The 15,463-nt window shown below is 38.9% G+C and overlaps 1 protein-coding gene across 3 annotated transcripts; it reads right to left on the minus strand.

The window, feature by feature from the left end:
• Positions 1–759: 759 nt before the first annotated feature.
• On the minus strand, positions 760–7,842 carry LOC147858000 (uncharacterized). 3 transcript variants are annotated; one of them, XM_087327296.1, is made up of 6 exons: positions 7,666–7,842; positions 6,303–6,798; positions 6,038–6,199; positions 2,099–2,228; positions 1,361–1,481; positions 760–1,091 (listed from the first exon to the last, which is right to left on the minus strand). In XM_087327296.1, exons 2-6 carry the CDS (start codon positions 6,690–6,692, stop codon positions 1,061–1,063), a joined length of 834 nt encoding a protein of 277 aa, XP_087183422.1. In that variant the 5' UTR covers positions 6,693–6,798; positions 7,666–7,842; the 3' UTR covers positions 760–1,060. The 3 variants fall into 3 exon arrangements, with proteins under 3 accessions (XP_087183422.1, XP_087183423.1, XP_087183421.1); XM_087327297.1 differs by lacking the exon at positions 760–1,091 and having other exon boundaries at positions 1,285–1,481; positions 6,348–6,798; XM_087327295.1 differs by lacking the exon at positions 760–1,091 and having other exon boundaries at positions 1,285–1,481; positions 6,047–6,199.
• Positions 7,843–15,463: the final 7,621 nt, after the last annotated feature.

Below are 15,463 nucleotides of genomic sequence, written 5' to 3' on the forward strand. Positions count from 1 at the left end.
TTAAACAATCTTTTCATTTTTACACCTTATTCTCACATTTTAGGAACATCTTAAAAATTTTAAAAATTCTAAATAATGAAATATTATCAATTTTAAAAAATTAAAAATTTGACCTATGTTGAAAACCGAAACCGAACCACGAAACCGCAATTTTTACGATTTAATGGTTTAACGGTTTTAAAAATGTTTAATTGTTCAATTTCACGGTTTGGTTTAGGTTTCAAAAAATTTAAACGGTTTGGACCCTCTCAAACCGAACCATTGCCAATTGTTACCTTCAACCCATCTACTATTGAGTTGTTATAAAACTTGAGTTAACAAAATTGTGACTACATACAAGCTCTTCGGAATATTATTTCTTTTTACATTTGCGCATTTTTATATGAATACTTTTTCACACTATCACCCAATGGCAAAAAATAGTATTGTTCCGAACTATCACAATAGGTTTTCTATGAATATGAACAGTATTTAACAAAACATGATACAAGAATGTGTCTGGTATCGAAACTAGAGATGATAACATGAATGGACAAGTTAATATAACCAAGTGACTATAATTTGCTTCACAACTCAAGATTTAATGTTATCCTACAGAAAAGCAAATCCATGAATCATCTAGTGTAAATGAAGAGAAGTTAAATATAAACTCATTCATTGCATAAAGATTGATTTAACAATAGATGGTACCTCAAGACTAAATCATGATCATTAGACACTCTTCACCTTTCTAATACTCTGATGTGAATAAATCAGATGTAACTCAAGCGTAATGAAGTTGTTAATAACTTCATTACATACAAATATATTTTCCTCTGTGATATTACATGAGCAAAACGTTCATAGCTCTAGTATCGGTGATTTTAGATCAATACTTGCAAGCTTCACAAACATGTTAGATCTTACACGTCATTATGTGTTGTAAAACGGATGCATACATGTAGCATCCCCTTTTTACCTCTTATCTCTAAGGTACTTATGGCAATTTGAATGGTTATATAGTCAACGAACATACAACATAAATTGGCCATGGAAGTTGAAAATGAAAATCTTGATCCTATCATTTCTGAACAAGCTTTATACCATTTAATCTGCAACATTAAAAACACAATTAGCTTACCATTTTTAATCAGAAAAATTGAAATGCTATCATTTATCATGACTCCTTAATGCTCCCCAGTTTCCATAAGAAAAATATTTGAACTATTTAGAGTAGATTGTAACAGTTAAGTATTTAGATAACTGTTTCCAAATCCTAGAACATATTAATAGCACGCACACTAGAGAAAATGCACTCCATCATAAATCACATCCCTTCATAAGCATCGTGCATAATATACAGGACAGATAAATAACATACCTATGCAACTGCATATTTGTAACGACACTCTCATCAGAATTTACTTCAGTTGATTCATCAACTATGGAAAGTAGAAATCCCCCATTTCGAAGAAAGTACATCATATTCCAAAATTTGCTTCCTTCCAAACAATCATGCACACAGTTTTAGAATGTTTGAAGTAAATAAACTTAAAAATCATCACAAGACCAACATTGACCATCTAAATATAAGATTAAGTTGCATAACAATCATCTCATGGTTACTTTCTCCAGGGATGCCTACTGTTTACAGTCGAAGGCCATGTTGGAAGTATGTAATCATAATACTTCTATCCAGGTAAAATGGCTGTAAATCCTTTTATCTTATTTAATTGATGAGAACTGCCTGGGAAAGAGATCTTAATGTTGGTAACAAATACCACGTTTATAGTTATTTACTGGTTGTGGCAAAGAAAAAAGATCTGCCATATGCTAAGCAAGGAAATACAATATGTTTATACATGCACACTAATATACTAAAGTTCTAAGATCTCTCAAAAGAACTTTTGAAATTTTCCAAGATCATAGCTGTGGTTACTTTCATTTTAATGATGATATGCTTTGATTTCTCTTATTCTAACTGAAACTGCCTAAAATCATGGTGATACGTTGTTCTTTTAACATATGAAAATTTACTCTGGAAACACCATTTTTTTATATTGGGAGAGTTTTAAAGAGCATTTCAGTAACACCACCATAAGATCTACTACTATATTACCATCTGGAAATTGGAAGTGATGAAGATTGCAATTCCGACTGATAATCAAATCAAACTGTTGTGGAGAGTATAACAATCCCATTCTCTGATAAACATATGAAAGATTTACATTGTTTCCTTCTGGTAATACCTAATCAAAACAAAATCTCATTCTACCTCTCCATCTCCCACTTTTGACTCTCACTAACTCTCCTCTCTCCTCTATTTTCTTTTATTTTCGTAAAAGATGTTGATGCATTTTACAGAACTAAGTTACAAGCTCACAAGACCAGTGACAATACATAAAGACGAGGCACAGGTGAAATTGTTGTTAATAGTGTGCAATTCCTAGACGTTGGACAATCCTTCAGATAAGCATACAACAATACCTCAAGAAATCTAAGAGATGGCTTTGTATTTACTCTAACCTTCTACAGTTGTACTGGTGCCATTCTTAACAATTGTCACAATTGGGGACTCATGTATCAAATGTGGTGTAGCACCAAATAACAAACTGATACTTTATCTGAATGGGACTGCAAAGAGAAGAGCCGATATAAGAAGGCTTTTGATCTGATCAATAATACCATGTGCACAAACCATCAGTACTGCCATGTCTCCTAGTTCTGGACAATTGAACAGAAGTGTATTGAACTGCAATAGCTATTGTATCTCAGCCAAAACCCTTGAGAAGAGCCATACATGACGAACCACTCACAGCCAGTCCATGGGAGCTTACTGCCATACATGAAGCAATGAAAGACTGCATTCTTCTCTGTTGCACTTTATAAGCCATGAAATAATCCCAATGTCTTTTAAAGGTATGAATGAGCTCACACCATATAGTAACCAGAGTCACCGAGGTTTAAATCAGCGTTACTAAATAATATGAGAACAACGCGCCTTCAAATATGATGTAGCTGTGTGGGGACAGAATCTTACTGTCATATACGAATCCTTTTGCCTATCTAATTTCACATTGAATACGAAAAGAAAAATACTCTGGCATCTGGTTGTGCTTCAGAAAAGCATATCTATTCACAGCTACCCCAAACTAATCAGCATAGTGGGATGGAGATAGATGGACAGATCCCTTGTATTCATGATGTCTAAGATGATCTGGGCTGAGAAGGTTGAACAACTGATTGTCATAGAGGCTCTAGTTGAGACCATATCCTTCATTTAATGCACAGGGATCTACCTCTATATTAGATTGGATCTTGACTCTTTTAGACAATTGGCAACAGACAGTCATATTTTATGATGGAATGCCTTCGCGGCATTGTTGTTTGACTTACATTGTTTCAGCTAACAGAAACTACACCGGACAGATCCCTTGTATTCATGATGTCTAAGATGATCTGGGCTGAGAAGGTTGAACAACTGATTGTCATAGAGGCTCTAGTTGAGACCATATCCTTCATTTAATGCACAGGGATCTACCTCTATATTAGATTGGATCTTGACTCTTTTAGACAATTGGCAACAGACAGTCATATTTTATGATGGAATGCCTTCGCGGCATTGTTGTTTGACTTACATTGTTTCACCTAACAGAAACTACACCGGACAGATCCCTTGTATTCATGATGTCTAAGATGATCTGGGCTGAGAAGGTTGAACAACTGATTGTCATAGAGGCTCTAGTTGAGACCATATCCTTCATTTAATGCACAGGGATCTACCTCTATATTAGATTGGATCTTGACTCTTTTAGACAATTGGCAACAGACAGTCATATTTTATGATGGAATGCCTTCGCGGCATTGTTGTTTGACTTACATTGTTTCACCTAACAGAAACTACACCGGACAGATCCCTTGTATTCATGATGTCTAAGATGATCTGGGCTGAGAAGGTTGAACAACTGATTGTCATAGAGGCTCTAGTTGAGACCATATCCTTCATTTAATGCACAGGGATCTACCTCTATATTAGATTGGATCTTGACTCTTTTAGACAATTGGCAACAGACAGTCATATTTTATGATGGAATGCCTTCGCGGCATTGTTGTTTGACTTACATTGTTTCACCTAACAGAAACTACACCACTTTCAGTATTTTCCTTGGATGCACCATCTCCCACTATATCCAATATTTCAGAGAGTTCACGCAATGAAATGGGGGAAGTACAAAAGAAAATTTGGCGTCACCATGCTGGGCTTAAGAACACAGAATCCCATACTCTCCATAATACTTAACACTGGAAGAAGGATAAGAAAATTTTATGCCTTTCAAATGCAACTGCATATTGAAAATAAGAGCTATATACTGAAATTGCCTCCCAAAAGTGCATGAAAATTTATATTCGTAGCACAGAATCACCAAAGTAAATTACTTTCAATCAGCTGGGTCCAGGGCTTTCGGAGATGGTTTATAAGATGGCATGTTGATATTTTCTAGGGTTTACATAACAAAGTAGACGAAAACAAAAGATACGAATGGAATCATAAGTAAAACTGCAACCACTGAGAAATTCAACTGAGTGAGGGGGAAAGGCATTGTGCCAGCAATGTAGAGAAAGAGACACAAAGTTAGGCTTAAGTCCCCGACTCCAAAAGGGGGCTCAAATGAAAGGGGATCATTCTTTGAAGAGGCAAGGACCCTTTTTATTGTAAAAAATAAGTGGGTGGAGAGCTGACTTGGATGCTACCTTAGATACTGATTAGGTGGCACAGAATAAGAGGCCCCTAGGACTACCCCAACATATTTGTATGTATACAAGAGGAAAAGAAGAGAGAAAATTATATTCATGTTTTTAATAGGCCAAAATAACTTGTGGGAAAGTAAAACATGAGCCAAATGTTTCTCAGCCACACTGGAAATCCTCTACACATTAGAATTCAATATAAATTGGACCACCCGCATGCCAATCTGAGCACTGCCCATCACGACTACTCTGACCTACAAAGCATTGGCTTTTAAAGTGTTTTAAAGGTCATGCCATGTCATCTTGACGATTTCAAAAGTTCCAGGGACATAGCAATTTTTTGCATTAAATAATAAAAGCAAGCCAAGTAATACATTCCAGTGACAGAGATACCTCTGCCTCTTCAAACAAGAATTTGGCCTGCTTACAAAGTAACCAAATATGAATAAACTTATGCTTGCAACTGTCCTTAGGCAGTTTTACTAATTTAGTTACATATTGATGCAATCTCTCATTTCGTCTCATAGACCACTCTGACCTCTTAAAGATGTTAATAGATCTTTCTTCCTTTCTTTCTTCACTCATACAAGGAAGTTATAATATACATTTCATCTTCCATTCAGGGCCAAGGGTGATCCAAAACATCAAAAAAACAATAACATGTTTGAGAACTACATATATGTCTTCATAATTCATCTTGACAACTATAACAAGACTCTCATAAATCATTAAACACTTTTGCCATTTATCCCCAATATCCCAAGATGTTTTCCCATTAATAATGGGGTCGCATATGCATTTCAGAAGGCATATGACCAGAATGATTATTAAGAAGCTTTGGTACAGGTTATTATCATCATAGACAAAGGAACTCTATATCACAAGCTGCCTCATTAGCCGTTATGGGCAGTCTCGATTCTATTCTTGTTTTTTCATCATTGCAATATTAAGCCTTAAGTGTAAATGAGCCCTATATCACTAGCCGCTTCATCAGCTGTTATGCACAGTCTCAATTCTATTCTTGTTTTTCGTCATTGCAACATTAAACACTCTATGACCTTATACACTATCATGGCAAGCCGCTTCATCAGCTGCTATGGGCAGCCCAAATGCATTTCTTGTTTTTTTCATTAAATCAAGCCTTATCAAACAGCATTTAAAAACGTAAATATGCACTGTATGAACCTGTAACATCCAAATAAATCATAGCAATAATCTAATGGAATATATTCATATGAACAACAAACTGATATGGCTTCTCAACTCAGTGAAGCAGCAACACTTTATAAGAGAATAGAAATTCAAAGACAGAACACACCTCACAATCTAGATTAAGCTTAGAAACCTCATAATTCCCAATCAGGTAATCCATCAAGTGATCTCCAAGGCGTCCCAAAACGAGAACAGATTTGATATTATCCTCGTGTAAAAGAAAGTCTATCAAATGCAGACCACCTGACATGTGAGGAATCTGTAAATAAAGAATTTGTTCTTTGATTTAAAATGAGAATAAGTACCAACTTCTTTAAATGGAAGAAACCAAAGCAGAAGGTGAATGAAAACATTTAACATACTTCAGGATTCAGAATGTGATTCTGAGTCCGACTAAGAAGTTTTACCGCTGATTCTTGCACATTTAGAAGCTTTCTGGAGGACTTATGACCATGTGATATCTTGGCATTGGATCTCTTCAATCGACATAACGTTTCTTCATTCCCAATCAAGCCAGAGCAATCATCTGACCCAAGCTTGATCGCAAAATACAAGTAAATTGTGCATAGGAACATTAGCAAGGCTAACATTGATAAGAGGAAACGGTGACGCCTTATCAAAGCCATCCAGGAAAGATCTGTTTCATCACGTGAGAAAGTTGATGACCTCCTAAACACTGAACTCGATGGTGAAAGTGGATTCTGGTTTCTTCGATGTGCAGGAGACAAAACAGCATGGTTCTCCTGTACCATTGTCACTAGCTAAATCTGTGTATGTGGTAAGTTACTTAATAGGGAAATATTCGCCTGCTTGGTGTCTCTATATTTGTTTGTTTAGAGAACTATATAGGTTGATGACCTGAATGACAAAGAAATTAAAGTAGAGATAAATAAGGAGTAATAAACAGTTCAGTAAAGTGTATTATATTGAATGGACACAAAGAAATAATAATTTTTTGCGCCTTCATCATCACTGAAAAGATGGATTTTGTCTTAGACATTCAAGTACTGAGGCATAGCAAAGATGTAGAAATATAAAATCTTAAATGGCTATTTATCAATATATATTAATTTGAAAACCTCTTTCTGATTCTAAAGGCGTGAATCATAACAGGTAGATTTTGCTTAAATAATATAAGAAATTGTGTCACTGGATAGATGAGGACTTCTTATACAGTTGCGAATGACGAAAATTCTAGTTTCATCTAGAAACTTGGTTATCAACTATAAAATGTAGTTTCTGCTCTCAAAGGAAAACGAGATTTAAGACATCAACAGATTATGATGATGATGATGATGACAATAGTTCGGAGCAGAATTTTTCTAGATTCAATAACATCTTTAGGCGAGTTAGATTGTTTCTTATGCATTCCAGCATGAATGTCCAACAAATATGTATGGCCATTTCGCTGCCATATTTGCATTTGATTCAAATGGATCATGGAAGTTATAGCTTTCTGGACGGAATTCTAGATTCAAATGGAATCATTACAGCAGTTCTGCCTGATTAGAATGGGAAATTCATACAAATATACATCTATAAGATTCGAAAGGAATCAATACAGCAGTTCTTTAAGACAGAAAGATTTACCAGATTGAAAGCATCATTCGACGAGGTTGTCTTGTCTTATATATCACAAGAAAAAAATGTGTGTATGTCCAACAGGTAAGAAATGACAGAGAATGAACTGGATTCGATCTACAAACTTACGGAGAGAGAACTTACTCGGAATATGGATTCAGGCGGTGTACTGGAGCAGAATGCTGATGCAGAGAAGGCTGAAGAAAAAGAGGAACTTTCCAATGTTTAGGAAAAGGCGAAGAAGGGGTGGGGAGGAGCTTCAATGTCTTATTCTTCTTCTTCTTCTTCTTCTTCACCTGCTAACCAGAGGGAGGGATCAGAGAAGGAGCTTATTTATTATAAAGAGGTAGGCTTCTAATTTCCTGCAGATTTAATTAAATAATTTAAATGTATGCATACCTGCCTATCTAGATCTGATCAACCAACCGATGTGGCCGGGCCTACTGTCTCGACATCTCTCTTGTAAGTTTCCCGGCTAGACGGCCCCATGGGGACAGACCCGACATTGCACACGAATTTCCAGTAAGATCTACACCACTCGAATCAATCACATGTGTGTACATATATGTCGATAGATAGATAGATAGATGGATGGATGGATGGATGGTACCCGTGTTCGTTGATTTCAATGACCCGGCTAACAAGTTTGTCGGATCGAAGGAAATTGGTTGTTCAATATATCTCTCGATCTCTCGATTTGTTCTCGGTTGATTCGAGCATGTGACCGATTTCCGAGCATTGGCACACAATTTCCCCCATGTCGGCGTTTGACCTTTTGAACTGGCCATATCGAGGTGCAATTGTCTCCTGTACATTTGGTGACCCTTAGTAGGTGATAATGGTTGCAATGTCCGAGTGAAGAGAGATTTTTTATATTATCATGGCCTCGATTTTTGCTGTATTCCCATGTGGACATCGAGGTCTTGGGAGAGATTTTGAAAATGTCAAAACTAAACTCGTTTCAGGATCAAAGACTCTTGTGCTAACAACTTGCATATATTTATATGTACATATATGATGCTTTTCTCCCCTTCCTCCTTTAGTGTAACTTCTTACCCTTCACCATCACTAGAGTGAGGGGGAGGCATCATTCATGCAATTGTTCTTGTTGATAGAATGAAAATGCCAACTCGCAATAGAGGTCCACGCGACAAGTTGTATGCATGGTTTGACAGTATGCTTTATTTAAGTACCACTTTAGACATTAGAGAATAAAGGACGCGGTTGATCAAAATAGTCAATTTAAGGAGATTTGAATTAATACAAGTCCTCCTTGTTTGGTGGATAAGAAGAGGACATATGTGAAAGCTAGCATTGTGCTCCAAGGAATAGCACCATGATTTGCAAAGAGCTCTGACTTAATTCCAGTGTCACTCTTTTGAGCCTCGTGGACAGTGCACCCAACTAGAGTATTCTTCTCAAACTCAAATGGTGTTCCTCCCAAGGTTCACATTGCCAAGGACCAAGCATGTGTCCTATAATGTCAACGTGAATGCTTTTACAAATAAAGTAGATTTGGCACATTACCAAGGTGCGCTACATTGCCTAAGTACTTATGTTACGCACAAAGAAGTGTGGGATTTATAAATTACGAACAATATAAGCATGGAATTTAATGTCAATGCTTTATAATTTCCTAGGAGTGTAACTCTTTATATTTGCACAATAAAAGCATTGATAACTGGCATTCGTAATTTAAAGCTTTTTCAGTGAAACACAAAACGTTCTCATCCAAATATTTCATTGTACCATACATCGCAAGGATGTTAGTTTAGTATATGCATGTCATTGATTCAAACAACTACAATCCTTTTGTTGTTGTCTTAAATATACATGCAAACATTGACCAATACCTCAAGAAATCGAAGGGATGTCTCAAACACCAACTGGCACAAGTAGTAGCACACATGGAATGTCTAAAGAAATATATAATAAGATAAAGGGATACCAATTGAATAAATCAAATGTTCAAGATATAATAAGATTTACAAGGAATCTTCAATTTGTTGTGTCGGTCGACATGATTTGAGCTTCAAACTATGGTAGAACTAATATGAGTTTACATGCTATCAAAATAGTTTTGTTGGTAAATCAGTTGATAAAATAGCATACCCCATTATGACCTACCCATGAACTTGAATAGTTGTGGAAAATCTAAATGTTTTCAAATTATTGGATTTGTTGTGTTTTTGTTCTCCACATAGTCACATTTCTTTCTTCTTTTCCTTTGTTCACAAATCACACACACATAATATCTTTTTTAACAACTTTTAGCTTTAAATATAATCGATTTTGTTTACATCAAAAGTTAGTTTGACGCAAGATTATTCTACTCGTATGTTGGGGTGTCCTGTTTATTAAATGAACGTGGAGGTGTTCCTTGTAATAGATGAATGCTAGATTCCTTCCCTTTCCACTTCAACTTCCACTTAATATCATTATAATTTCGTTGTTACCGTCTTTCAACTTATAAATTTGTTGCTATTAAGATAATTATTTTTATCTTGCAGGACTGCTTAGTAACTTATATTGTGCACTAAGTATTTACATTGCTTGGCAAGTCTTTAATTCCAATAATTTGTGTGGATATTAAAATTGTCTCTATTAGTTTCAATACTCCATTTGTTGCTATGAGACGACATATAAATATGTGTTAAATGAGGTGAAATTTTGCTATTTACCAATAGGATTATATAAATTTAGAGTGTTATTTGTGAAAATGCCCCTTTTTTATTGTGATTACTTGGGCATCTGGTTACCCTAGCAATTGGTCTACTCACACATTTGTCTTGATTTTATACAAACATAATTTATAATACATGTATATACATATTGTTGTAATTTGTAAACAATTACGTGGATGTTGCAAAAACCATGTGTAAAGAATCAAGAGATGGATTCTTGTGAAACAGAATAGGTGTGAACTATGTGTGTGTGTGAGATAGAGAGAGAGACACACACACACACAGAGTATACGCAAGGTTAAAAGTATATTAACAAAGGAGAAAGACTCAACAAAACACAAGGTGGGAGGAGGGTGCTTTATATAGTCACCCTCTCTCTTCATTAACTACAAGGCTCATGGAGCATGGGGAATGTGAAAGCTCATAAATTATGTGTCATAAAATATGATTCTATGACTCATACTAAATGCTAGAATACAAAGAGGTGACTTAATGATGACTCTTGACCATTGGAGTGTCTATTCACTCTCAAGGTGAGTTCATACACTAGACCAAGTTGAGCTTGATTCTCAACACCATGTCCAATTCTTGACATTCTCATTATTGGTGACAACATAAGTAAATATTGTCCCTTTGGCATTTATAACGCATAGTATGAAAGAATGACACCAATTGCTCTTCAAAAAACATCAAGCGACTCGAATTGTTTTTATCGTGGGTATTAAACTTCACAAGATATTACCTTGTCAAAAGTTGAAGAGGCTTATTTGATGCCCAATTGTTGGACACCATGATGAGTGTGCGCCATAACAAATCATAAAAGCACATTAATTCCCAAACCATTGAAATCCTTGCATTGTAGAGCTAAAATGGCCCAGACCTTATAGCTTTGTATATGTGATAGTGAAAGTACCATTATATGCTACACATGTGGATAATTTGTTCTTGTCTTCTTTTATATTGTGTATACTGATCATTAGCCTAGTTTTTGTGACATTTGTCAAAAACCATACAATGAGGTTGTTGTAATATCATCGATAGCATTTCCCCAATGACTAAATGTTGTTACTCGACCGGCAAAGAAGTTAAAGACCAGAATGTGAAAGGGATTGTATATTCGGAATCTATTATAATTAAGTAGTTTATGAGACGTGAACGGACGGACCAAAATCGATATGCCGATCCGGATCTGGACCGGTTCCGAACAGGTGCCGGTTGGCACCGTTTTGTACTCAACACCGGTGACCTATATAAAGGCCCGGTTACAATGTAAAACTTTGACGAATAATTAATAGAGCTTCTTGTTTTATCTTTAAGTGTTGATTACCGTTCTGTGCTAATTGTTCTATCATACACGTGTATCAAGTCTAATGCCATATTGCTAAGTAACCAATTAAAGCCTGATTAATCGTCGACTCTTAAGTTATCTCGATGTAGCACCCCTTTGGTGAAGTGTCTTACCCTGTGTTAGGCCATTGTCCAGCCCTAAGGAATAACACAGTTTTTGGCCCGATGGACGATACTATTACAAGAATTCGAGTTCGAGATATTCCACCGACCCGACATACAACATGCGGTAGCAGACTATTTGAGCCGGTTAGATTCCGGTGAAACCGGTGACGACGTCCCAGACGAGTTCCAGGACGTAGAAGAGAGAGAAGCAAAAAACTGACACAAACAAGACAAGATCCGTAGACAGGAAGAGAAAGACAGGAAAAAGATGGACAGACAAAGAAAAGAGCGAGAGAGGCAAAACATAAAAAAGGAATGAAGAAATGTAGAAAGAAGAAGAAGAGGGGAAAAAGAGATGATAAGGGCATATGCTGAGGGCATATGCGAGAATTTCAATTACGTAGGGGTATTGAACAGAATTTCTTTTTTAAAATTATGAGGACATAACGAGAAAATTTCATCAACATAAGGGTACATATCAAAATTTTAAAAAACAAGAGGGCACCACCAAAATTTGGAAAATCCCTAAGACTACTCACACACACTCAAAACAAAAGAAGAACATACATATACACGACATGATTTTGGACCCATGACGAAGTTCGTAAGCCGACAGAACGAGAATGTTCGTGTCGTGGAAAGATTTGCTAATCGACAAAGATGTTCGAGTCAAGCACTCCGATCGAGGGAGTTGATCGTTGAAAGGATCGATGGAAGTCCCGATCGAAGAAATATCATCATCATGGCATGTGGGATCGACGTGCAAGGCACTCTCCCACGGGCGTGCCATATTGTGTTACCCCGTACGAGATGTACGGAGAGTCAAGTGTGATGGGTGAGGGTCGAATGTTATCATGATGTTGTTGTGTATGTGTAGGGGGCATAAATGTAATTGTGAGTCTATACGTATGTGAACACATGCACACGTGTGTGCATGTGGATGGATACGAGGAGGTGTGAGTGAGTGTCCAATATGAATGCTCGAGGGGGCTTACACCCCTATGTATCTACCCCCTTTTGTACCTATTTAACCCCTTATGGGGAATGAATGAATACAAGAACAATACCCATTTCTCTAATAAAAATAAAAAAATAAATAATAAATAATAAATAATAAATAAAAGTAAAGTAAATCATGCAAGGGTGAGGTGTAAACGGACACATGCAAGAACGAGGAGTGAACAAGCACTTTGAAAAGGTACGTAGTGGGCTATTAATAGGGTATTAAACCGCTGCCACATGGCACGTCATTCTATTCTAGTACACGACGTGCACACGCGCGGGTAAGAAAAAAAAGGTGCCAACATGCAGCAAGAAAACTCCCATCGCATGGAGGTCTTCACATTTCGCGAACAGAGGAGCACAAACGCACACAAGCAATTGAAGATCATCAGACACGAGCCCACGCACACAAAGCCTCCTCAAACACATCCCTCACCAACGATCACTGACCTCGAAGAAGCCATGGACTGCCATGCACACTATGAAGCAGCCAAGAAGTGGCTAAGGCAACACGGGTTAGAAGGTTTCCTCACGATCATGGAGGCACCACTGCACTGGGAGGCGGAGAAGATAGTAAAGGAAATCGACACAGAACTGATCACGGAGGAGGCCATCCATGCTTTGATTGGCCTTCCGGAGGGGGGCATCTTTACTATCGACAACCCTACCCCGAAGCAGCTCCGAAAATATTTTGGCGAATACTCTCTGGCCAGCAAGGCCTACAAGACACAGGGCGGCGAAGATACATTATTTCGAGAGATTGCCCATGTGCTCCATGAATTTGGACATGTATACCCTCGACCCTCGTGCATGACTCAAAACCGAGCCGACTTAGTCATAGCAACGTATGAAGGCGTGAAGGTGGATTGGCCGGTACTGATTGCGGACGGCCTCTGTGCGGCCATCGACTCTGTAAGAGGCAAGGAGGGTCGGAAAATATGGACTGCAGTGGCGCAATGGCTCACCCTATTGGCGCCACCTATCGAGCCCGTCAAGACCACGAAGCGGGGGAGAACAACCGAAGGCACCCCGACAACGGCTTTGAAACAACAACAGTTGTTGGCCTCTAAGGCACCCAAAGGGAAGGCGGCCGACACGGACAAGGCGACAAAAGAGCGCGCCAATAGGAAGCGGCAGGCGGAAACGCAAGAGGAGACACCGACATGGCCAATCAAGATCATATTTCACCGACCAGTTCAACAAGAGCCGGACCCCTTGGCAGCAAAAGTCAACATCAGGACTCAGGAGGAGGAAGCGGAGGAGGAACCGTTAGAGCACCTCCCGTGGCGCAAGAAGGCAAGCACCGCAGAACAAGCTGGGGAGCGTTCGGACCCAAAGAAGGATGGAACGCCTCTACCCCGCACTGAGCATCCCGCACCAAGGGTGGAACCGGAACCGGTAAGGACAGAACCGGTCACAGAGCTCCTTGCACAACAAGCTATATCGGCAGGTCAGGATACGGCAAGACCCGAAATTAAAGCGCCGATAGTACAGTTGCCACCCTCACCGGCAGGTCAAGAGCAATCAGAGGTGGAGCAACCAACGGAGGTGCAACCGGAACCAGAACGCCAAAGTGGTCACCAACCAGAGACAGAGTTGCAACCAGACAAGACGGACCACTGGCTAGCGGAACCAATAGCCAACACTCCGTGCAAACGCAACAAGAGGGCACCGGCAGCCAATGGCTCTGGTGGATTGGAGAACAGATTGCCGGAGTGGTGCACTACATAGAGGTGGAAGAGAAAGCTTAGATGGACTGGTTGCTAGTTACAACCGGAGAACTAGAGACGGCCCGGTCGAGGATCCAGAGCCTAGAACAAGACTTGGACCTAGCCACAGAAGAATTGGCCAAAATGGCCTTAACTGGACCACAGATCCAAGTACCGATGACTCTGGTATATGTACAGAATAAAGACACACTAGCACCTGTACATAGTAATAAGACCTCAGAGACGGAACCAATCCCGGAGACAGTGGCGGCGCAAGCGAAAGAGCTTGCCGAATTGAAAGATGAACTGGCCACACAAGAAGCCTTACACACCCGAGAAGGAACTTGAAGAAAGCGGTAGAAGAAGAACAAAGAAAGACTGCTGAGAACCTCCGCCGAGCAGAAGAGAATCTGCGGAAAGGACATCAGGGATATGACCGACTTAAGGAGGAGAAAGAGAAAGTGTTGCAAGAAAAGGATAAGCTGCGACAGATGGCGGAAACGGAGATTGAAAGACTTAAAGAAGAACTCTGTCAACAGAAAGATCGGGAAGACCGCGCTCGCCGGCAACTCAACCAGAATTTGAAGCAGAAGACCGATGATTTTGAGCACCTGCATCGGGACTATAAGTACTTGGATACGGAGCATAAGAAGCAACAGGAGAAGATGGCAGAGCTCTGGCAGGAAGTTCATCGAGCCGAGACAACGCTAGCTAAAGAACGGGTTGAAAGAACAACGCTACTGGAGGAAGCCGCGCAGGAACGTATGGAGCTCCATAAGCAGCATTATGAAGAAAAGGAAAGAGCGACAATGGTATTGCAGAGGGTGCAGAACACTTACCAAAACCAATTGTCACATTACCAGGAGCAGGAGGCGGACACAGTGAAGCTGATCAAGCAATTGAAGGAAGAACGACAAGCTACGGAGGACAAATCGAAGATGGGACTTGAGCGGATCCAATTCATTGTCCAGGCATGGAGGAGCAAGACAAAACGCTATCGTGAAGAATTTCGGCCAGAGGCGGAAACCGGGAAATATTGGCTACATCGGTGGGGTGCACCATGTGCACTCACCCTCGTGTAATTGTGTGAATAAT

This window comes from Azolla caroliniana, unplaced genomic scaffold (assembly GCF_043228905.1).
Source record: "Azolla caroliniana isolate FFs.n. ecotype wild unplaced genomic scaffold, voAzoCaro1.0.p SCAF_11, whole genome shotgun sequence".
Classification (NCBI taxonomy): Eukaryota; Viridiplantae; Streptophyta; class Polypodiopsida; order Salviniales; family Salviniaceae; genus Azolla; species Azolla caroliniana.

What these genes read in the sequence shown, in the direction of transcription:
- LOC147858000 (XM_087327295.1), bottom strand. Translation starts at nt 6,692, where the DNA reads ATGGTACAGGAGAACCATGCTGTTTTGTCTCCTGCACATCGAAGAAAC. An exon ending in ATCACATTCTGAATCCTGAA is followed by an intron (nt 6,200 to 6,302) that starts GTATGTTAAATG and finishes CTTTATTTACAG; the next exon opens with ATTCCTCACATGTCAGGTGG. An exon ending in AGCTTAATCTAGATTGTGAG is followed by an intron (nt 2,229 to 6,046) that starts GTGTGTTCTGTC and finishes TGTTTTGATTAG; the next exon opens with GTATTACCAGAAGGAAACAA.